The sequence below is a fragment of the Rhipicephalus microplus genome, chromosome 2 (assembly GCF_043290135.1).
Source record: "Rhipicephalus microplus isolate Deutch F79 chromosome 2, USDA_Rmic, whole genome shotgun sequence".
In the NCBI taxonomy this organism is placed as follows: domain Eukaryota; kingdom Metazoa; phylum Arthropoda; class Arachnida; order Ixodida; family Ixodidae; genus Rhipicephalus; species Rhipicephalus microplus.
This window is the reverse complement of record NC_134701.1, coordinates 283,555,088-283,577,636: the sequence shown is the minus strand read 5'-3', so window position 1 is coordinate 283,577,636 and position 22,549 is coordinate 283,555,088. Positions and strand designations below refer to the sequence as shown.

Below are 22,549 nucleotides of genomic sequence, written 5' to 3'. Positions count from 1 at the left end.
TTACTTGAATCTGACGCACACCTTTTTTCCGGTTAAGCGAGTTCATAAATCGCATACGCGTTAGAATCGAGTACGAACAAAAAAATTACGGTCAATCTATTGCCATCGCAAATCCAAAATGGCCGCCCCCTACGTGCGTCGGCATGGCGCGTCGGCTATTTCTACCTATGTGTTTCCCATGTGCGGGACTTCGTACGTGTGCTGAGAAGTTCGTCATCTAGTAGTGCATTAGCATCGACGGCGTGGAAGGGCCGACTCCAAAAACTCGAGTGCACCACGATGCCGCTTTTAAAAGAAAAGTCATCGCGTGTGCAGAAATGGACGGAAGTCGGGCCGCATCGCGGTCGTTCCCGAAACGTGCGTGCGGGACCGGCGGAAACAAAAGCAGAAGATTGTCGACAGCAAAGCTTCACGCAAAGGCTTCAGTGGACCACAGCAGGGTCGGTTTCCGCAAATTAAAGAACTGCTCGGCGAGTATGTGCTTGAGCAGCGAGCGGCACAGCGCCCCGTGACGACAGAACTGCCCCAAGTGCGGGCTATGCAATTAGTCTTAGAAAAAGGTCTAATGCGGAGCCAGTTTAAAGCGAGCAGGTGCTGGCTAATTAACTATATGAAGAAGAAAGGCTCTTCCCTCCGAAGGGGAACATGCATATGCGAAAACTTTTGCGGAGAAGGACGATGAAATGCTTTACAGTTTTCAGAGGTTCGTCCTAAACTTGCGGCGCAACAACGGCTACCTGCTTGGGCAAATCTGGAATGCGGATCAGACGCCTCTTTACTTCGACATGCCTGGCACCACAACCGTCGAGAAGAACGGGGCGAAGCAAGTTCGCGTGCTGACACGGTAAAACTACAGTGACAGCAATGCTCTGTTACACGTCAGATGGGCACAAGCTTCGCCCGTACCTCATATTTAAATGGAAGACAATCCCGAAAGGAATCGTTTTTTCGAGTGGTGTGATCGTGCGGGCCAGCGAAAAAAAACGGGTGCGCGTTGCAATCGATGTCTTACTTTTTTTTTTTTTTTCGCGGTGGAAATCGGGTGCACGTTACAATCGAGGGCGCGGTAGAATCGAGTAAATACGGTAAGTGCTGCTACCGGTACTTCCAATAACGACTTCAGTATCGTACCAGTGATGTGCAACTAGAAAAAGCGTTATTTACGACCTGAGAAGAGCAGCTATCACTTGTATAAATGTGTGTGGAAGGGCTTTTCGCAGAATGAGCTTTGGCGCCAGAGTGCGCCTAGTGAGTAAATGGGTGAGTAACAACTATATTTGAGTAACAACATTAATTTAGGTCCGAGACGCTGCTTCAGCGGCAATAGAGAGGTCGCACCTTCTTTTTCATCCAACGGTCGTGTTAGCACCATCACACTCTCGTCTTTACTCCAATCGAAGTCTATAACGCTGCTGGGAACAGAGTGCGAAAGCGGCCGTCGAAAACAATAAATGCGGTGTGCTCAGCTGCCTACGCCCACTCGACTGGCGGCGATCAGCTGACCGCCACTGGTCTCCAAAGTTTTCACTGACAACAGTGAAAACAAGATCCGGACGTGGCTTTCCGGGTTCGTGACTTCCGGTTGCTCGTATACAGCCTTTGCCCGTGTGAATGTAGTCGCTTTTTGGTCGCCAGCAGCAAAAGAACGCACAACCACTGCTGGTCACCGGTGTGAACCAACTTTAAGTGTGATCACTAGGCATTGCAGAGAGGTATAGGTCCTTGCAGAAAGATATAGGCCAGATTAGTGAAAGATATAGGCCAGATTCGTGTAAGAGTTGCAAGCCATCAAAATGGCAAATAATAGGTGCAACCCTTACATGAGCATACATGGTAATCAAGCAAATTTGGTATGTAGTTTTTCTGCCATGAGGACCTCATCAATTGAATTTGTCATCTGTGCCGCAGGCATATTACAAGAAAAAAGCAATATCAGAGAGATGAGGAGCCGCAGTATAAACTCACATTGATCTGGTGTCCAAACATAGGTCTCGCCAGGAAGAAGGCCACATCTGCCTGAACATGGAATTTTGACAGAAGCAGGTCCACAGAAGGTAGCCTGCCTGCATACTCTTCCGTGCTCAAGCTACTTGACAGGAAGCTGCAGAATTGCACAAGTGTGTCCTGGCACTGTAAAAAGACGAGTCCAATTGAAAGATGCCCTTCTCAGACCCCAGAGTTGAACAAGCGTGGTAAAATAATGAGGCCAAGCAATATTAAAAGCTGCACACTCACAATGCACCTTAAGGGTATCATGAACAAACTAACAAACAGACAGAATGAACACTCATCCTACCTATGTGTCCCTCTTTCTTTCCATTTTTCCTTTTACATCTATACAGCCGCTTGTGGCTGTAGACGATGTATTTAAGTACAAGAAAGATGAACAAGTTCAGAAGCGTAGTTCAGGCTTCGGAGTCACTACTGGCCAGCGTTCGACGCTGACGCTCAAGCCACAGCTTCAGTGCAGTCCCACGTGCACTTCATTGTCATCGTCTTCTAAGGTGACATGTCAACTCTTCCTTTCTTAGACGAAGTCTCCATAGCGATCTGGGGGTCGCCTGACCTCTGGCGGTCGAAGTTGCCGGATGGTCATTGCCAGTGACATCGGCGGTTGCGACGGAGTGTTGTCCAGCATCTTGGGCAAGTCAGACCATTGAGAAGCCAAGCTCGAAAGAATTTCTTCTGGCGTTGCATCCTAGAAATCGTCGGCTGCGCTCCAATCTGTCAGCGAATGGGTTGTTTGTCTGGTCTAACCTTCATGTGATTGAGGTGACGCCGAACCTTTCCATGGTCGCTTTTTACAATCCAGTATCGTGGTCCAACGCGGGTGCAGTATTTCGCCTTCAACCCAATCCGGCCTTTTCAAAAACTGCTGGATAAACAATCTCTCCCCTACAGCGAAGCGGTGTGATTTAAGGGGGGAGGTGGGGATCGAAAGTGAAATTCTTTAGTTTTTGTCGTAGAGCAATGAAATTTGGCATGCTTACTGGAAACTGCGCTAAATGATAAATGACAAAGTTTCATTCAGCTATCTCTAGTAGTTCTGGCATTATAAATTTTTTTATCCATCAGTGTACTACCAAACTTGCCCAAAGCCTGGTGTGACAAAAAAACATGGTAGAAGCCTATAGTTGCTCTTATATTTTAGCCATTGGGATGGTTGATGTCGTGACATTCTGCAAATATTTTTATGACTCTGTTTTTATTTTACAGAGAACATTGTATACATGCTTGTAAATGTGGTCGTTATAATGTGAAATTAGCTTAGGAGTAAAAATACTGAGGTAGTAATTAACAAATATGAAAACGTCACGACATAGAAAATTCACTGAGGAACACAATGCAAAAAACCACATGAAAATCCGTCAAGCCATAGTCATGCAAGCATCGTGGCAAGCTGGACAGTCGGGTCAAAACACGTTTCTGAGAAAACTGGCGTTAAAGTTGAACAGTCAGTAAAGGTCCATCAAAATGCCCCGGGACTGTAATACTTTGTGTCTTTGCTTGCGAGGGTCTTCTTACGTCCTTTCTCTTTCATTTTTTCTGCACTGCGTGCTTTTCGTTTTCTTTGCTGGTCTTTTTCTTCAGCTCTTTGAAGGGCGAGGCTAGCAGGTTTGATGCCCACAGACTTGCACATTTCAGTGTAGGCTCGCAAATTCCCAAAATTGTAGCGTACAACTGCTTCATGTACTGTTGTCTCCACTGCGAACAATGAAGCGTGTTGGTCCTTTGAAGTCAGTGACCAAATAACTGAATGCAAGCTTTCCGCCGCATTCTGAGTTTTGTTGCCTTTGCATCGCTCCAACAGTTGCGGGTCAGAGAGACGTTGGTATACGGGCAGCAGAGCCTCCGCTACACGTTTCGACAGGTTATACCTGTGAGGTGGTGCTGGCTCCATTTTGGCCTGTGCTGAACGATGTTTGCACCAGCTATCAGGGCCAGGTGGGCAGAGCTCATGGTGAGGCTCGTCGTCGGTGGACGTGACGTGATAAAAAGTGGCCATCACGGCCCTTTGCATGTCAGGGACACTTGTGTGTTTTCGCAAGGCTAACCCGTAGTAGCTGGTCAGTTTTTTAATCAACTCCTGCGTCAGTCCACCTCTCCCACCCAATGGCTCCCCTTTCTTAGCTCTTGTCACCAGTGTGCGGAGAGCGGTGCCCATTCTCTTCTGCACATGGTTCACGCAGTCTTCTTTGGTCAGTGGTATGAAGCCGTACACCTCATCTTCGCACACAGCAAGATAGGTTCGGCTGTCACCATCACATATAATGTTGGTGTAGCGGAGGCCATACCTGCTGACAGAGCGCCTGAAAAGTGTCAGAGCAGCCTCCACTTCCATCTGTCCGGAGCCAACATCAGTATTCTTCTGACATTGATGTTTCTCAGCCCAAGTGACGAAGTTGGGGTCGCTCTCTGCTGGTTGTTGACAACACCCAAGACAGAAGTTGGAAAGGACTGTGCAATCCAGCACAAGCCTCGTGTAAAACTCAATAATACATCCTACCCCAATGTGTGAGCTGTGGCCTCTTGTAAGCCACGTGCCGTCATACACAACTGTGATGTTGTTTGGGCTTGATGGCTGCATCTTACTGTACACGTCTTTTACCGCAAGCACAGCATCTGCAAAGATGTTTTGTGCAGCTTCCTCTGCTCCTGGTTTGAATGTTTTTTTTAGGTGTTCCTGATAGGTTTTTTGATGAATGCCCCGATGAGAGACATTCATTGTAGCCCAGAAGTCATTCAGGGCAGTGGGCCCTTTTCCAATGGACTTGATTGCTTGCATGGCTCTTAGGTTGACTTCAAAAGCCCTTCCTTCGGATTTTCTACTGGATGACCAAGGTGAATGAATAGGGCCACAGGAAGCACACAAAAGTACCAGTTTTACTGCCAGGCCCAATTTTGTCCCATGCTGCACTGACAAAGTCTTCTTACAACATTTTGGGCAGAGTGCAGGTCCTATTAGGGAATTCATGGCAGAAACCTGAATTAGGGTGAACTCATCCTCTTTTGTTGCCGATGTTTGCTCCGTTTGCTGCGCGAACCCGAACTTCCGCTCCGTTGCTGACACCTCGCGAAGTGCATCGCGGACACTGCTGGCTTGCTTCTCGGCGCCTTCCGAGGACACGAAACGAGGTTCCAGGTGTATTTGAACGGTGCGCTTCCGCTGAGGCAAACGATCGCCGACATCCTGGACAGCTGGCACCACATCGTCGTCCGCCGCCGCGAAAACGAAACTTTTCTCGCGTTCACACCGCACCGTGATGCCGCGGCTAGTTGATGGCCCCAGGTCTTCAGTGTCACTGCCAGGCGTCGATTCACCGTCACTTTGAACAGCCGGCACCGCATCGTCACCCGCCGCAGCGAAAACGAAACTTCTTTCGCGTTCGGGCCGCACCGCAACGTCGCGGCTAGTTGACGGCCCCGGGTCATAGGCCTCACTACCGGCCGTCGACTCGCCATCATTCCGAAGAGCTGGCACGACGTCGTCATCCGCCGCCACGGAAACGAGACTTCTGTCGCACTCGAACCGCACCGCGATGTCGCGGCTAGTTGACGGCCCCGCGTCATAGGCGTCACTGCCGAGCATCGGCAGCGAGCAGGTGTCGGCTTCCGACGACACGTAGCTTGGTGGCGACGCGGTACTCGGTTCGTCTGATTCAATCGCTGCTGACTGCTTCGTTTTCCCAACAGGAGGCTTGCGTTTACGCTTCCCGTAAGCGTACTTCGTCCGGTACTTCGTCCTGCGCTTTCGGTCCACGCGACGATCCATTGCGGGCGCTAAGCCTCGCGCTAGAGAAGAGTTGGCGTATCGGCGACCGTATCGGCGTATCGGCAGGGGATTCGCAAACTATAGTGCGCCAGCGTGTGCGTAGCAGACGTGCGTGCGCGGAGCAGACGACCAGCGCAAGCAAGCGCGTCCCAGCAGCCACTCACAGAGCGCGCTCAGTACCACGTGACAGGAGCGACCAATGGGTGCGCGTCTAAGGCATCGCGGATGCCTTCGCATTTTTCCTGTTTGTGCGTTTATCTTAGCTCGTAGAGTCGTGGTTTCACCGGGAGAAGTACGGCGGTGAAGCAAGCTTTCCAGTGACACCAAGCTTTCCGCGAGCGGCGGCGAAGGCGCGGAAGTATCGCGCTCGGAAATGGGCCATTTTCGCGCAGATTTCAGCCAGCTTTTTGCGATCCGCGGTCAGAAAAACATTTTTTAAGCTTACTTTGAGATCGTTTTCGGCGGAAATATTTTTAGATATGATAGAAATGGTGATGCAGAATCCAAATCTGCCCTTATCCAAAATTCGTTTTTTTGCGAGAATTTCGCGATTTGATCCCCGCGTCCCCCCTTAACCAATGTCTCCTGGCTCTCAGGAATTTGTTTATTCACCGCCCGCTTCAGAAGATCGAGAGGACAGAGCAGTTCCCTTCCAAACATTGCTCTCGCAGGTGTCATTCTTGTGGCAGTGTGTATCGTCGTGTGTTGCCGATACAGAAATCTTACAAGCCGGCACTGCATTGACTTGTCTGCATCTGTCAACAATGTTTCATTTCAGCTCTGCCACATAGCGTTCTGCATGACTATTCATTGCAGGGTGGTGCACGGGTGAGGTTGCAGCCTGTATACCGTCTGACACATAGAACTGCTTGATCGTGTTGAGGATACAGTGTAAACCACTTGTAACGCAAGTAACAGGAGTTGTAAAAATCCGTGCTAAAAGCAGTACCGCAGTGCTATAATCATTTTTCAGGGCCTTTGCATTACGCACATAGCCTGCCTCATAGAAATACTTGTTTATGGTGTCTACCTTTACTTGCCACCATGAAGCTACCACCATGTCAATTGCGCACCCTTAAATTTACTTAAATTTACTTTACAGAGGCTGATGGTGCTGAAGACTCCGCAAAACTCCCTCCCAAGTGCACTTTTTGTATAGCGCCTTTATGGTGGCATTGAAATCTTGGTCGAGAGGCTGACATTTTGCCATTGTGTTGGCAGGCATAAAGTTTAGGTTGACTGCAGTCAACTTCAGCTTGACGTTGTGAGCGATGCAGTTGTTGAGGATAAGCACGACCCATTGCTTCTCTGCTACCATATCCTTGTCGATCTTTCAGAGCCAGCTGGTGGTGAACAAATTCTGCGACATCCACGCCTTCTTAATGGCTTTATAAGTTACTGGCAGGCACTCTCGTTTTTCGAAGCAACGTGGCCTTGCCGATTTACCAATAACAAACAGGCCGCACTAGTCGCTTCCATCTATATTATCACGAAACAATACAGTGATGCACTCCTTTGAGGCCTTGCGGCCAGAGCAGGCTTCGCCTTTCAGTGCAAGTGTGCGGTTCAGCAAAAGGTTATAAATAAACCAGCTTCAGCGACACTGTATATGTCTCTGTCTGTATAGGTGGACAGCATATTCGATAAGTTTAGGCGAAGCCAGGCTTGTCGTCGACATCGCCACTTTCTTCGCACAACACTTCGCAGCTGTTGCCATGGCACTTCACGAGTGGGATGCACTCGTTAAGTCGATTGAAGTCTTCGTGGCCTAAAAAAGCTCCGAAAGACTTGGCCCTATGTTGGAGCATGAAGAGCATGGCCCCACTTACTGGGATGCTCCGAACCCTAACTTGCCGGAACCATCTGAACTGCACTGCGTCCACGTCTTCATATTTCGACGTAAGTATTCGCTTCTGTGAAAGGGAAAATGAATCTTGCCGCAGTTTGTCTTTGTTCTTGCAGATGGGAAACACCGTATTTTGCCGCCACTAAAGCCTTGCTCAGCCCACTCTTGATGTCCTTTATAACGCATTCCTTGGACTCCAACGATAAAGCACAACTTTTATCACACCGCTTGAAGACGCTGCCAACGCCATGGCGACAGGAGCTCGACAACGCATGTGCTCCGGGCTGTCAGACGGCCACTACGACACGGTGGACAAAGAAGCGCACACGACAAATGCAACAAGGCAAAAAACAGACTAAAAAGAAAAAAAAAGTACGCTGCCACAGAAGACAGAAGTGCTGCCACAGCCGCTTCTGTCTCGCACTCCAAAAACATGCTCTCTCCTTCTTTCAAGGTCTCTCTCCTACCCTACTGTATCTTCTTTTCTCCTCCGCTATGTTTGCCTTTTCACAGCTGGTTGCTGGCCTCCACGCGTGCATTCCCGTCTGCTCCCACTCCGAACGCGCCGGTGTGGCAGGAAAATGGGCTCCGTTCGCCGATTTTACGGTCGCGTGCCTAAAAAGTTCGCGTTATATTAGATAACCTTCTTCACAGGCCTACACAATAAAAGGTCCGGTCCGCCTATACATTGAGTTCTATGGGCGACATATCAATAGTCAGAAAAACCCACGTACTGGCACCGGTCCTATGCTAAAAGCGGTTACGTTATAAGTGGTCTGCACAGTAAATGCTTTTCCGTTGTCGGAGATGACCTTTCGAAGGTTGCCAAACCTTGCAAAGAGGTTTTGGAGCATGTTGATGACACCCGCGAATGTTGCTTGCATTACGTGCTGGACTTCCACCCACTTTGTATGTGTGTCCACAGGTATTTAGTAGTAGTGGCCCCGCAAAGTGAATGTGCACTGTGTTCCATGGTGTCTGGGGACAGTCCCAGGTAGGAATAACAGCTTTAGGCAGACTCTTCTGCGTTGAATGGCATTCATGGCAATGTTGCACAGTTTCCTCAATCACCTTCTGCGTGCTGGATGCGTCAGTTAAGGTGCTGAGCTACTAAAGGACCATGTCTGGCGAGTAATGCTGAGTCGTCACTGGTGCTGAGGCCAGTGTCGCAGTTCCTTGTCGAGGTTATTCGATGCTATTGTTCGTTTTTGCATCTTTCCGCTTTTTCATGCAGGCTTTTTCAATGCATGCGCATTTCTTGCAATAGTTGCATTAAGCTATTTGAAACTTGCAGATGTCCGCACTATGTTGTGCATTACATCGCCAACAGCATTGTTTCTTCTTTTGGGCAGAGCTACTCGAGTGACCTTGGTTGTCAGTCTTGCAGATACTAGTGCAGGATTCATGAATCTCTTTAAACTTGGTTTTCACGTTCTTCTGGTCTTTGACGGAGTTTTTAGCTCGCAATGGGAGGTCGAAAGCTTTCTTGAATATCAAGCCTTTTTTCTGCAAACAGCCGTTGCTGGATCTACTCGTTCCAAAGACTTCGAAAAACTATCCCACAGCATTGCGCCCAGAGGCAGCGTTGTCGGGTTCGCCGCAGTGTCTGCCCTTGTCTCAAAATTAAAATCTGCCGCCAGCTCAAGTGCCATGATGTAATCACTGATGGTTTGGTCATGCCGGTGGTCACGTCGTTGGAATCGTACCCTGCAGAAGACCTCAGATGGTTGTGGATCCAAGTGAGCCTTCAGCATCTCAACTTTGTCCTCGTAGCTCCCTCAGTTAGTCTGCTTGAGTTGAACCAGGGTGAAGACGATGTCGTAAGTCTGCTCCTTGCACAGCGTTAGCAGATAAGCATGTTTTTTGGAAGCGTCATAATGTCGTTAGCCTCGAAGAAGAACTGTAGCCTCCCATATCAATATCTCCAGGAGCCAGAATGCCACTGAATTCAGGTAGCCGACCAAAGTCTGGCGTCGCCAGGTCGTTTCCTTGACGTCGGTGGAGTGCATACGACTTGAGCCTTCCTCGTCGCCAAATGTTACATCTGTACAGCCGCTTGTGGCTGTAGACATTGTATTTAGGTAGAAGAAAAATGTAAAAGCTCAGAAGCATAGCTCAGACGTTGAAGTTGCTACTGGCCAGAATTCAACACCAGGCTCGCGCTCGTGCCACAGCACCAGTGCAGTCACGCGCGCCCTTCGTAGCAGTGATTTTCTAAGGCGACATGACAGTTCCGTCACACTGGTCCTACAGAACACGGACAATGACCCTATTACATGCCTCTTCAACTCTCTTAACCTCAAAATTCATTTCACACGATATGACACACCAGAAGAAAACAAGAAAAAAATACCACATTTTTTAGTCTCTAGCTTTCGACACAGCAGACAAGCAGCAGCAAAGCTTAAAACTTCAGACCCTTATCAAACAATCAAATCTTTAACTCACAATGACATTTTCAGTGACACTGTTGATGATTTTGACAGCTTCAGAAACTTTGAATGGACATGCTCCAAATGTGTTAACATCTAGTGTCATTTCAGAAAACCTTTCTACGATATGGTCAGAAACACGAAAAGCTAATCTGAAAACACGAAAAGCAAAACTGGAAGCAAAAATTCTTTTCATACAGAAAAAACATGAATAAAATCCCAGAGGAAGCCTGTCTTTCACAACCTACCAAAAATGTAGGAGCTCAGATAAATTCGATGTCATAGTAAGAACCTATCATGCTGCAGCAGACATAAAAAATACTAATAAAGATAAGCTCAATGTTTTTAAGCATATTGAGCTACTGGCACAGGGAGCAGAAGTTACGATTAAGTGCAATGCATCATCCTCCCCATGAGATAGAATTCAGTGTGTACTGTGACAAGCTACCGGCAGGCCTGAATGACACGCTTTTATGGGTAGCATGCAATCACCTGGTCGTACAGCTTGCCAACCAGCTTCAAATGTGAGGCTTCCTGTTCCCTGTAGAGGATGCAGTTTTTCTGCTGGGCCATAAGCAGACACAGCGGAAGTGCCAAGTCCTGCTCTAGCAATGATTCCTTCAGCCGCTGCGACGACTTCTTGGTGTTTCTCAACTGATGGAAGTAGCCTCCCTGCGAACCAGTGGACATTAATGATTGAATGAAGGCATCAGCTCAACAAGAGCATATATATAAAAGGGCAACCAAAATGCTGCACAGTAAAATTGTGAGCAAGCACAGCTCACCCCCCTTCCTCCCAGCAGAAAGTCAAATCGTAAGAGGGGGGGGGGGAGCAGATTTCCCTGAACTGCGCCAAATTTCACTATAGGACTTCCTCAGAAGTCCTCTCTACCTTGTATTTTGCATGGAACACTACAATGGCTGAAGAAACACCATGGCCATGTGATCAGATCATGGGAAGCACCTAAATTAATAAGCCAATGCAACAGCCCTAAGCAACAGACACAAATTTCAGAGGCATCACTTTGGCTGACTTTCATTGGTAGTACTATATTGGAATACAGATCTCGAAGGCCATGCTTTTGTTTGCAGGACCCTGAATATTGTTATGGGCGTCGTACGCTAAGTTCTGGGTGTGTTCATTGAGCAGAGAAAAAATTAAGTTTTTACAAATTTCACATGCAAGCGCTAAGAGAGAGTGCTGCTGTGCAGTACCGAACGGGATTCAAGAAAGGCAGTCAGGATGCGTGATCAAGGAGGGAAGGCTTTTACGGAACAACATGGAAACTTGAAATTAACGGTGCAATTGGACAGGGCACTTGCTTATATTTTAATGGCACAATTTTTAAAATAACATTTAATGCTGAGGCCTTACATATTAAAACTACATTATGGCTACGAGGCAAACATGAACTAATTTTGATCACCTGAGATTCTTTTACAAGCAGCTAGTTACGCTACATTACTTCTAAAAGCAATGAGGCCATGCCATGCTGGCTACGAGTGTCTCCAGTCACCTCCGCTTTGAGGAGCTCCCCTCCACACATCGCCTCCAGTTGATCTTGAGTGGCCTGCTCAGTAGACTCAATGCCAGTCATTTTCTGTACTATTTCTTTGAGTACCAGCAGGTCCAGGCTTGTGAAAGAATGGAAAAAAAAAGACAAAATTTTTAATGAATAATGGCAAATGCATATAAAACTCTTGCTTGAAATTGATTTACCTTCTCTCAGCCTTCAGCTGGTTGGCCACAAGCTGAAGAAGCCCTGTCAGGTCAATGGAGTACTTCTTGAAGACAGCTCCACAGAAGCTGGCGAGGCCTGACAAACACAGGGCAAAACAGTGAGCCCAGAGTGCTTGAACTGTTTCCTTGGCAGAGCCAGCACCCAACAAAATATAACATTGGGATATCAATTTGTTCCTACTAACATAATTTTAGGAGGTGTCAGCTATCCAAGTGCTTTGAAGAAGTAAATGAGAACAAGCACACATTCTGTGCTACATTTCATCTCAATCGAACTCAAAGCGATGTATACACAACTGTTACAGTTATGAGGTGTCTTCAAATAGTATCAAACCTTTGGTCAGCAAAAATACGCTTCTTGATTAGACAATACAAAACCCTCAATTCCCTTCAAAGTAGACTCCTTGGCAGTGCATGGACCTCTCCCAGTGCTTCAACCATGGTAAAAAAAAACGTCTGAAACACATTCATCAGCCAACCCTTTGCATTATGCACTATGTCTCCTCAGCTTAAAAAACAGCCAAAAGCCACACAAAGCCATACCGGATAAATCTGGAGCCTGACGAATTACAGCAACGTTGCGTCTGGTGCAAAAATCTTGAATTAGATTTGCCGCATAGGCAAATGAATTGTCATGATTAAGCTGCAAATATTCTCCTGCCCATAGATTCGGATGTGTGCACCACGCAGCAACAAAAAAAAAACGAATGTGTCTATATAATCCTTACGCCTATCTCGCAGACAAGTTACCACAAACTGTTTCAAGACTGAACCTTTTTGACAAAAGTGCACAATTCCTCAGTAATATTCTCATTTTGCCATGTTGAATGTATGCCTGAACACGATTCGCTCCTTACTGATGAGCGGCGATTGTTGAAGGGATTGTACCACTCCTGTATTTAAGAGCTACTAAAGTAATCATCACCATAAGCTGGCTGAATCTTATCAATAGTTTCAGCTTGGGTATCACCAAGCTTTTGGTGAAATTTGAAGCAATATGGTTGCTATGTTGCTCTGTGATAACTCATTTGAATTTGATGGGCGACTTGCAGCAATAAAAACTTTCTGAAGCCACACACACACACACAAAAAGAAGAAATCGACACATGTGCAAGAATGTCTGTTCCGTATTTTCAATAAAAGAAGCTTCCCCACTGTAAAAAAAAATCAATACTTCTTAAACACACCTCATATAACCATAGCTGCCAAGTTCAAGAATTCTGAATCTGGGAGATTTCAGCAAAAAAAAAGGGGGGGGGGTGGGGGTTGCCCTTATTTTTTGGCACCAAAAGAAACAAAAAATCTATTGCAAAAAACAAAGCAAACATCAGCATTCGTCTCATAATGGCTTAGAGTGGCCGGACACACGAAGGTAGGGTTTCCCATCAATGTGAGAGTGTTCCCTTGCTCCCGAAATTTTGCATCATCAAATTAACTAGCAAAATGTATTTCCCTCAGAACAACTCACGTACGTCTCCTTGGGACACACGTAAACGGACGGTGCAGCTGGCTGTCGCAAAAGCGCAGTTCAAAGCTTCGCTCGCTATTAGATTCTTTGGACAGGAATGCCAGAACGCTTCTAGCCTTTTACACATCTTTACTAATCCACCCCTGTGTTAGCCGCGTGCCCTCGGAGCTCGTAGATCACTATGGCATCGCCACGACCGCAGTTTTGTGGGCGGCGGTTGTTGCAAACAGTAGTTTCGCTTTCAATCTGCGTGCGCTGCCTGCGCACGTGCCTTCAAAACTAAGTCGCCTCATGCTATCTATGATCGCATCTGCCGCGGTTTCGTCCACAGAATTTGTGCAAAAAGCAGTGTTGCTTTGACTGGTTGAACGTTCGATGCGCGCACTTTCGGAGTTCTGTCCTCATCCTCACATGATCGTATCAAGAACGGCCACGGTTTTTTCCACGGCAAAATGTCACAACAACAACCACATGCAGTGTAGAAGACAGTGCGTGCACTGGTCGCACAAATACGTTTGAAGCTTCAAGCACGTTGCTCTAGGCCTTTGTTCAACAGTTTTCGTATTAAGTTCATATCACCCACCGCAATTAGTAAAGGTGTTTGGAACATTCAAATTTTGGCCTAACGAACACAGTGAAATCTGGCCGGGGAATTTCACAAATTCGTATCTGCCGCAGTTATGCATCACTGAGATTCTACTGTACACTTAGATGAGCGCCTCATAAATTAGTTTATAATAAAATGCGGTGGGTTCGCAAAAAAACCTGGAAATGATTGACCTACATTTTTGTCAATGCAGCCAGATCACACACAGAAATTTTGATTTCAGAGAAATGTTCATGACAACCATACAAACGTAAAAAACGGTCAAAATCCCGGAATCTCCCGGACAATTCGGAAGATTTGGCAGGTACGTACAACATTATAATAAAACAACCTAAATACAGTTAGAGAAAACATTTTTAAAAAGAGGAGACAACCCTTGAGGAGCTTTGGACAACGAAACTTAACAGAGCAGGGCTGGTCGAGTGAAGTAGTCAGTCAGCCATTTTTTTCAATGTCATTTACATGGCACCACAAAAAAGAAAGGTGTTCTTTTCATTTGCTGTTAACTGTTGCCAAAGCACTTGGGAGTTTATAATTCTCTACACCAGTCAAAATCAAGTTCTACAATCATGAGCACTTCACTTCAGGGGATGATCACTAAACAAAGCCAGAAATGTGCTCAGCTAAAAAGGAAACAGTTATAACAGCAGGCAACTTTTTTTAAAACAGTGACATGATTGACTAAATCAAGTGGACAAAAAATTTCCAGTCAGAACCATGTCTGTTCATGACAATGAATAAACAGTGGTTGCCATCATGGTTTTTGTGGCTTAAGGAGCACAGTTATTCGTTATCTAAATAAATAGAGACCGGAACTTTAGGTACAAAAAAAGAACCTAGGTACCTATATATTCCCTAAAAACTGCCATTCAGGCATAAATAAGCATTAAAAGCTATCGTTTAGGCATATATAGGCACAATTCTTAATTAATTCAGTAGCGCGCTCAGGACAAATATTCAACTTCTAACAAACGCAGCAGGCAAATTCTGTGCTTAAGGAAAGCTAAATTTGTATTTTCCGTGAAAAGGAATAGCAAGAAGCGCAATCATTTGAACACATTTAAGTGAAAGCTGAGATGATTTGACATAGTAGGAAAGGCTATGAAAACAGTGACAAACCAGCATCATCTCAAGGTTTTTGGCCTTGAATTGTGCCTGCTTTCAGTCAGTCTTTGCTTTCATATGAAAAAGAACGCTCAGCATCCACTGAAGTTAGTGAAGGGTACTTGTGGCCTAGCTCTTTCAATGCTTTAATTGCACCCAGAATGCTTGTATCAGCACCACTCAAAACTTTAGACACTTGCTCTAGCACATACAATCTGGGATTCTTTCCAAGGCAGATCCAAGCTTTGAGGCAAACCTGCCAGCGACGGGTTTAATGGGGACGAGGCAAACCTTTCCTGCACGTCAAAAAAAAAAATGGGGGGGGGGGGGCTATCCTTAAGCTTTCCCTTTAAACATTGAACGCGATAGCGATCCTGTCCCTGATACATACTTCCACCACTTAGCGCATACCTTTATTGCATGATGTTACTCGACAACTTTAACTTGTGAATTACTATACAGTATAATTGATAATGTTGAAAGTGACTTTTGTCAGTGAAGCTTTTACAGGTGCGAGTTTACAGATGTGGATATAAAAATAACAAAAATTAATCTGTCACCGTGGAATGACCACAAAATACATGTTATTCGTGCAGATTAAGGTGTTATTTAAAGAGCCACTCACCAGGCCCCATGCCAAATTTTAGTTGGACAGTGTAAGTTGTTGGGTGTCCGATGAGGAACATTTTGCCACAAAAAAAATTTTTAATCGGTTCATCACGAGCGGAGAAAATGGGTTTTTTTGAAGCGGTGCGAAACGAGGATGAGAGAAGGCGAGCTCAAAACTCTTGCCGCTTTTCCGCGCAGCCTTCGCAAACCAAACATCTTCCCCACCCTTTCAAGCATCCGACCAAGAGGTCACGTGCGTATGACATGCCCAAAAAAGTCCAACCCCCGAGCACACGAGCGGCGTTGCTTTGCTGACCACCGTTATTTTGTGGTCTTCTGCCTGTTTCTGTGGGATGGTTGGGAAATGCTGGCTTAGACGCGGTAGAATAGATGAGCACAATGAGTGCACGAACGCATAGGAGCGTTCCAAGGCAGTCGGTGCGCTGACCGCGGGTACACGAACGCATGCGAAACGCCGACACATTAGACCCGCATCTCGTTGCAATTCACAGGCGAAAAATGGAAAAAAGACACTTACATTCCTTTATTGCGCCTCATTATTTATCAAGAGCTTTATTATTCTCTTCAAGCAATAAATTAATAAACTACGCATGCCGTGTTAAATAATTTTTGCCATGACACGAGCCACTGTTTGCAACGTGAGAGCAGAGTCGTCTACGTAGAGGACCAATGTCACTGCATTGCCGTGTGCATAGGGCCATTCATACGTGCACGTCATGCCTTCATTCTCTGGGCGCGTGCCGGCAGAATGGAGGGGGAGCAGCGTTCATCTTCAAATTTGATCCATTTCCGCGGCGCTTAGCGTTGCGAATTTTGGCAGACGTGATCATGAACGCCTCGACTATGCACTACGCTTGTCAGCTCAAAATTGTCAAACCTGGTGAGTGGTCCTTTAAATAAGTTGGCAGTTTCGTAACCAATTTTGAAAGCTTTATGCCTATGCGTGCTCCAGGGTGGACATCAAGCTTAAAATATTGTTGACCTTTCCAATTTTTTCTACCCGGCTTCTCACATGGTCCGTTTCTCAATACGCAAAGTAGCACAGTGATCCAGTGGTCCATTGCCTGAGAAGGTCATTTGATGGCTCCTCTTAGGCGGCAGCGCTAAGCTAGCTTAGTTTCGGCTAATTAGCGTACATTCTAGATACACTGTACCCTAGCCTCCCGAACACAACCGCCGAGCTGCACTACTCTCGAACCTAGCGATGGGGATCTTCAAGGGGCAGTGGATACACTAGAGTTAGCCTTCCCTCGTTTCGCTACAGTACACTCTAGCCACACTCACGCAACCATGCTGCACTTCTCTCGAACCAAGTAACGAAATCTTTTAGGGGAGCCTGCTAACGCTATAGGAGCTAGCCTCGCTTTTCTTTGCTGGGTACAAGGCCCGCTCACGTAAAAGCGCGTGTAAAGTGCAATGTTATCGGAGCATTGGCAAACGTCACATATCTCGGAGCGCATTGGCCGAGTCTAGATATATGTTGGCTGTGGCAGTGCGTCAACTTATGATTTGTTTCCACCGATATAATACGGTGTATGCGCGCGTCGACCCTACGTCGAACCATAATCGCGCCTAAGCAGAAGCTAAAAACATCAACGAAAAAACAGAAAAAAAGTAGCGTGCTAGGCACATGTTGTCATTAATATGGCCACACTAAGTGCTTCTTGTTTTCCTCCATATGAAGAGTTTATTTAAGCAAAACGTTTACACGACGAACATGAAAAGGCATTTTCAGGCACTGAAAAGCTCATATAGGCACAAACCTTAAGACAGGCACTTATAGGTACAACAAATATGTGATTAAAATATCTCCCACCCCTTAGTTCATGTTTATATGTAAAATAGGCTTGAAACAGACTAATAAGCATTTTGCCTAAAGTTCCGGTCTTTAATAATAATAAATGAGCGTCCATAATGACATCTCGCCACACTGCAAGGCCTAGGCATTTTGAACATTAGTCGCCATACTTACTCTGCAACCACATTGAGATGCTGGTGCCATCATGCTTCATACGATCCTTTTCGGGTGAGGAAAGAGCCTCAATAACACAGTCTGGGAGACCTACTGTCAAGGAAAGCCACTAGTTCAAAGTGGTATATTGCACTGGCGGTCCCAGCTCATTTGAACCAAGATACAGCAAAAAAAAAAATATATGCCTCTAAAGACGGTCTCCTTTTGTTTATATGTGGGAGTAGTGTGTACATAAAACTTTTTTTTTTTTTTTCGTGGCTGAGCACTAATCGACCCTTTTCGAAATTCAGCGCCACCTATCAAATGAAACCGAAAGCACATTTTTTCCGCCACGTCTTGTTCACCCAACGGACGTTCATTGGCGTACCATCTAAACGCCGTACACGTCCTGCAGGAACACAACCGGTGTCCGTGTGCGCTGCAGGGAACCCTCATTGGCGTCGCTGGGACACACAGCCCCGCCAGCTCGCACCAGTGAACAACATATGGAGGAAGAGCCATGTTGTCAGACTGAATTTTCTAAAGGGTCTACTGACAAACTTGAATTAGTCGGCCTTTTAGCTCTTGTTTATATTGATAAAATAATAATTTTATATTTCATGTCACCCGATATAACTTCAGATTCAAGCATTTATTTTTTGTTGAAATCTTTTTTGCCTGGTTGCTTTTTCGGAGAAAGAACAAGAGTGCACGAAATACATCAATTATAAAATAAACCCGCCACTACTCCAGCACGTTCAACCATTCTTTAGTTGATACATGGCTGTATTCATTCATCACCACATTGTACAGGGCATCACGCTCCATGATGGAAATGTCAGCAGCGTGTTTTGAAGCACCTGCATCAAATAGTGCACTGTCTCGTACAATGAACACACGCAGCCCTGTGTGAATCGAAGAATGCTTGGACGCGCTCAAGTAGTGGCACAAGAGCATGTGCTTATTTCATAGTTGCCCATTTCACGCTTTTCATTTTTTCCCGAGAAAAAAAGAACTAGGCAGATTTCTGTAACAAATAAATGCTCGATTCTGGGGTTATTTGAGCTAAGGTACAACATAAAGTTAATAATTTACCGATTCAAGTAAGAATAAAGAAGTCTAATAAAGTTATTTAATTTGCACTTAGTTACGAAAAAATATAAGCTGTATATACACATGACAAACACTGATTATACACAGAACTTTTCTACAGAATATATTAAAAAAAAAACATCTTGGTCCCAGTTAGCTGGGATAACCAGCAAGTCGTCATTAGCACATGACAAGCTACAAATATTGCTTTGAGTTAATTTGCAATCTTCAGCTTTTTTGCTGAAAAGTCAAGGAACTACACTTATGAAAGCAAATAAAACGAAAAGATATGTAATTTCGAGAAAAAAGGCTTGTATTTTTTACTCGCACCTCCCCTTAAATCAATTTATTTATTTAATTTATTTATTCAGTACCTGCATCGCCTTTGCTGGTGTTACAGCAGGGGGGTATATACATAAGTGGGTGAATTTACATTCATTTCTACTCACAAAGCATGGTAAAAGTCATCATTACAGTGAATTTCTGCAATATCTGATGGAAGAGCATTCCACTCAATCGTGGTTCTACAAAATAATGAATAACCTTAAGTGCAGCCTTTAAATAGAAATTTAAGAACTTTCAAGACATGGTCCCTTCTTCCTAAAATATATGATGGTAATGCGATATACTTGTTTCTGTCAATGCCTGTTTTTGAATAGTTGAATAATAAATGCTGAGAAAAAAATTTCAGCCTCAATGCTTTCTGTCTGTCCTTCAAGCCCTGCTAATGAAGTTCACACTTACTTTCAGAAACACTGAGGTTTTTTGTCATAATTCACCAAATAAATTGAACTGCCCTATTATGTATTAGTTCAAGTAAGTCGACTAACTGACGAGTATCAGGATCCCAGCTTACATTATAACCAAAAATGCATCATTAAAGAAGCATACAAAGAGAGATATATGATTTAATGTCACTAAAACTGTTCAATCTAACTGCTATCCACTTTTAAACTGATTATATACTTTGTTTTTCCAGACAGGGACGTAGAGTACACAGTAGAGAAATCTAAATATGGAGAATCAAATAACAGTATAGCCACTATTATTACGATAATCCAAAGATATTCTTGGATCTCACATTTTTAAAATGTGCAACTAAATGAGCTCACGTGCCAACTTGCAGCGAAAAGTTTAGAGAAACATGTTAAACTCATAGAAACACGACTGATTGCCTTGTGGATAATGTAGTGCTATAGAAATAATGATCGCAAATGAAATGCTGGCACTATACCGGGAGCCTTGTTGGCTGGAGCTTTGAAACTCATCTACTGTGTCTTTCGCATAAGTCAAACGCTTTGCAGAGCTGCATAAGACTGCAATGTGGAAGTTATTAAATGCAGTGGAATCCCTATATAAACGAGATGCACAGGGCACCAATTCTTGTCTTTTATATGAGCTGTCTCTTATGAACAGGTTACCACTTTGCATTTTCTTATCAACCCCTTTTTAAATGTAGGCGCACTCATGTCCCTTATACCTGCTTGTCTCTAAGATAAGTGTGCCTCATAAAAGGGTTTGACAGTGTATGTATATCAGGCTTTACGCACAGCACATGATGATGACGGTTATTTCGGAAGCAACAAAAGTTCTGTCCCACAAGCACTTTCACAGCTCATTCTTCATAAAATGCAATAAACGCAGCAAGACATGGGTGAACTCAAAATTAAGGGGCCATGACACAGTCCTAGAACCAATTGATCTCTGCAGTGAAAAATAGAAGTAGGAGGCCTCTTGTGCAATACTTCAAAAGAATATTTCTGCACAAGACGAGCCCAAGAAGTTTCCAGCTATAAGCCTCACCTAAAGCCAGCAACCACAATTTCACCATGACAGTCACGTGCCGCATGAAGCAGAGTTGTCTTTCACCAAAGTTTCAGCCACTGCAAATCGCTCAATTTCAATGCCGAGCTGAAGAAAGCTAAAAATAGCTCCATTGCCTGTGCAGCCCGCCACAGAACAAGATCATTGACTGAAATGTGGACACTCACAAAGTAAGCAGCTCATTTAGTCGCGGTTCGCAAATGCACCAGTGTAGCTGGACTCTCGAACTACTAGTACGTTTAAAAAAAAATTTATAAACTAAGTGCTCGAGCAAATATGTTAAAATATTGCTAGCTTGTTTGTCAATACACAAGGATTAATCCACATAACACTAATTAATTAATCCACATAACACTGTAAGGATACAGGCAAGGACATCATAGGACAGCATTGTGAGGTACTTCAGGGAATCCACCACTGGCACAATGAGGTTGTCCCAAGTCTGGATCTGGGACAGGATCTGCATCACAGGTACAGTGAAGCGCATGGAACTTAAAAGGAAGAAATAAGGCTTTCAAACTCACTTGGCAAGCAAAAAAGAACACACAGTCTTGTGAACCAGACTGTGCTCAAGCTCATCGAATACTCACGTAGTCAAAGAGGAAACAGGGATTACTGTGGCTCAGCTTCCCTATCTGACGGCCTGAAGGCTTCACATTTTCTTTACTTAGACGCCTGAGAAACAAAATACAATGCCACAATGAGGCAGTTTCAACAGAAAGATTGGCACAGCTCCAAGGGTCACTTCATTCCTTCACACCTGAAGGGACAACTCGAAGGGCAATGAGGGGCAGAATCAAAACATTCTCCACAGAGGTGCTCCAACAAATTGGAAAACCCAATCAGGCTCCACTAGCACACAATGCCTTCTTTTCACCCAATAATGCCAAGTGCTCAGTCACATCACTTAATGTTCGCCAATAATAGCCACTGCCAAAACTGTCATGCTACCAGTCACCTTAAGAAAGGGAAAGAAGACAACCACCCATTTGTAGCACGAAACCACAAAAAAATCCGTACATATTTCTCAGAAAGCTTCTTAGTTCTTAGTAAGAAGACAACCTTGCGAGAAATCCTGGGAGACATATCATAAAGAACACCGCACCTTGTTTAAGTCGATTAACCTTCTCTATCGCTACAATATAAGAAACTTAACTTTATTAATGAACTGTAAACAAGTGCCTCGGTTGTTAGTTTTTGTACATTTTTTTGTAACATGCAAGGTGCACCCCATTTTCTTATATATGTTAGTTAACACGTGCGATAACCTTTCAGTCATGAGAAAATGTTCCCGGTGTGCATATTTCTTTCCTGGTCCTACTTTTTTCTTTTTGCCCTGTAGGCTTCATTCCCACCTGCAGCAAAAGTGCCAAGTTGATAGATGCATATGCTGCGAGCGGCGCACAGTGGTCTGGTCAATGTATCTTATTTTACGAAATTGTGCTTATTTCTAAAGCACTCTTCGAATATACTAGAACCGTACATTTTATTCGTAAGCAGTGTCAAAGGACATTGATTCCTAATGCATCCGTGAATATATGGACAGTGCTTGCACCTTTTAGGCAACAAAGTTGTACTCTTATTTTTGCTGAACTGACGCTTGTCCCCCTGTTCGACCAGCCGCTCAGCTGGTTGAACAGGGGGACCAGTGCAAATCGCAGACAGGCCATCGCACCCAAACAGAAAAGTTTGTGAGTGAATGACGCAATAGTATATCACACCTTGCCAAGTTCACTTGATCTGAGAAGTGCTGGATGAAAAAAAAGTGCGAGACCCGTGCGCTGATCGGCACGGCTGCTGCGGTGCGCGAATGTTTCCTATAAACGTTTACGCACCCGTAGGCAGCGCTAGTGTGCTTCAAAAAGGTTTATTCACTGAAGCGCATTCAGTTACGCAAAAAAAAAAGTGAGTCGTGACGTCATAGCACGCTTGACCACGTTGGCACATCGAACCCGCCAGCGCATTCCCAGTGTAAAAAAAAACTAAGCAGGTGAAATGTAGAGTAACAGGACCCTAAAAAAAAAAAACTTGACAAACTTCAAAATGCGTATGACCGTGTTGAGATGTTTGACGAGCAATGC

General features: G+C 44.9%; 1 protein-coding gene across 2 annotated transcripts in view; it reads right to left on the bottom strand.

Annotated features, from left to right (window-relative positions):
• Window positions 1-22,549, bottom strand: part of tho2 (THO complex subunit 2-like protein) — a 101,860-nt gene that overhangs the window by 50,965 nt on the left and 28,346 nt on the right. For both annotated transcript variants that reach the window (XM_075882173.1, XM_037428836.2), the window contains exons 14-20: window positions 21,059-21,143; window positions 20,835-20,928; window positions 17,574-17,654; window positions 11,772-11,868; window positions 11,569-11,686; window positions 10,544-10,723; window positions 1,966-2,130 (exon numbers count right to left, since the gene is read on the bottom strand). In XM_075882173.1, the coding sequence (XP_075738288.1) occupies window positions 1,966-2,130; window positions 10,544-10,723; window positions 11,569-11,686; window positions 11,772-11,868; window positions 17,574-17,654; window positions 20,835-20,928; window positions 21,059-21,143 (820 nt within the window). The remainder of the gene's footprint in view (window positions 1-1,965; window positions 2,131-10,543; window positions 10,724-11,568; window positions 11,687-11,771; window positions 11,869-17,573; window positions 17,655-20,834; window positions 20,929-21,058; window positions 21,144-22,549) is intronic.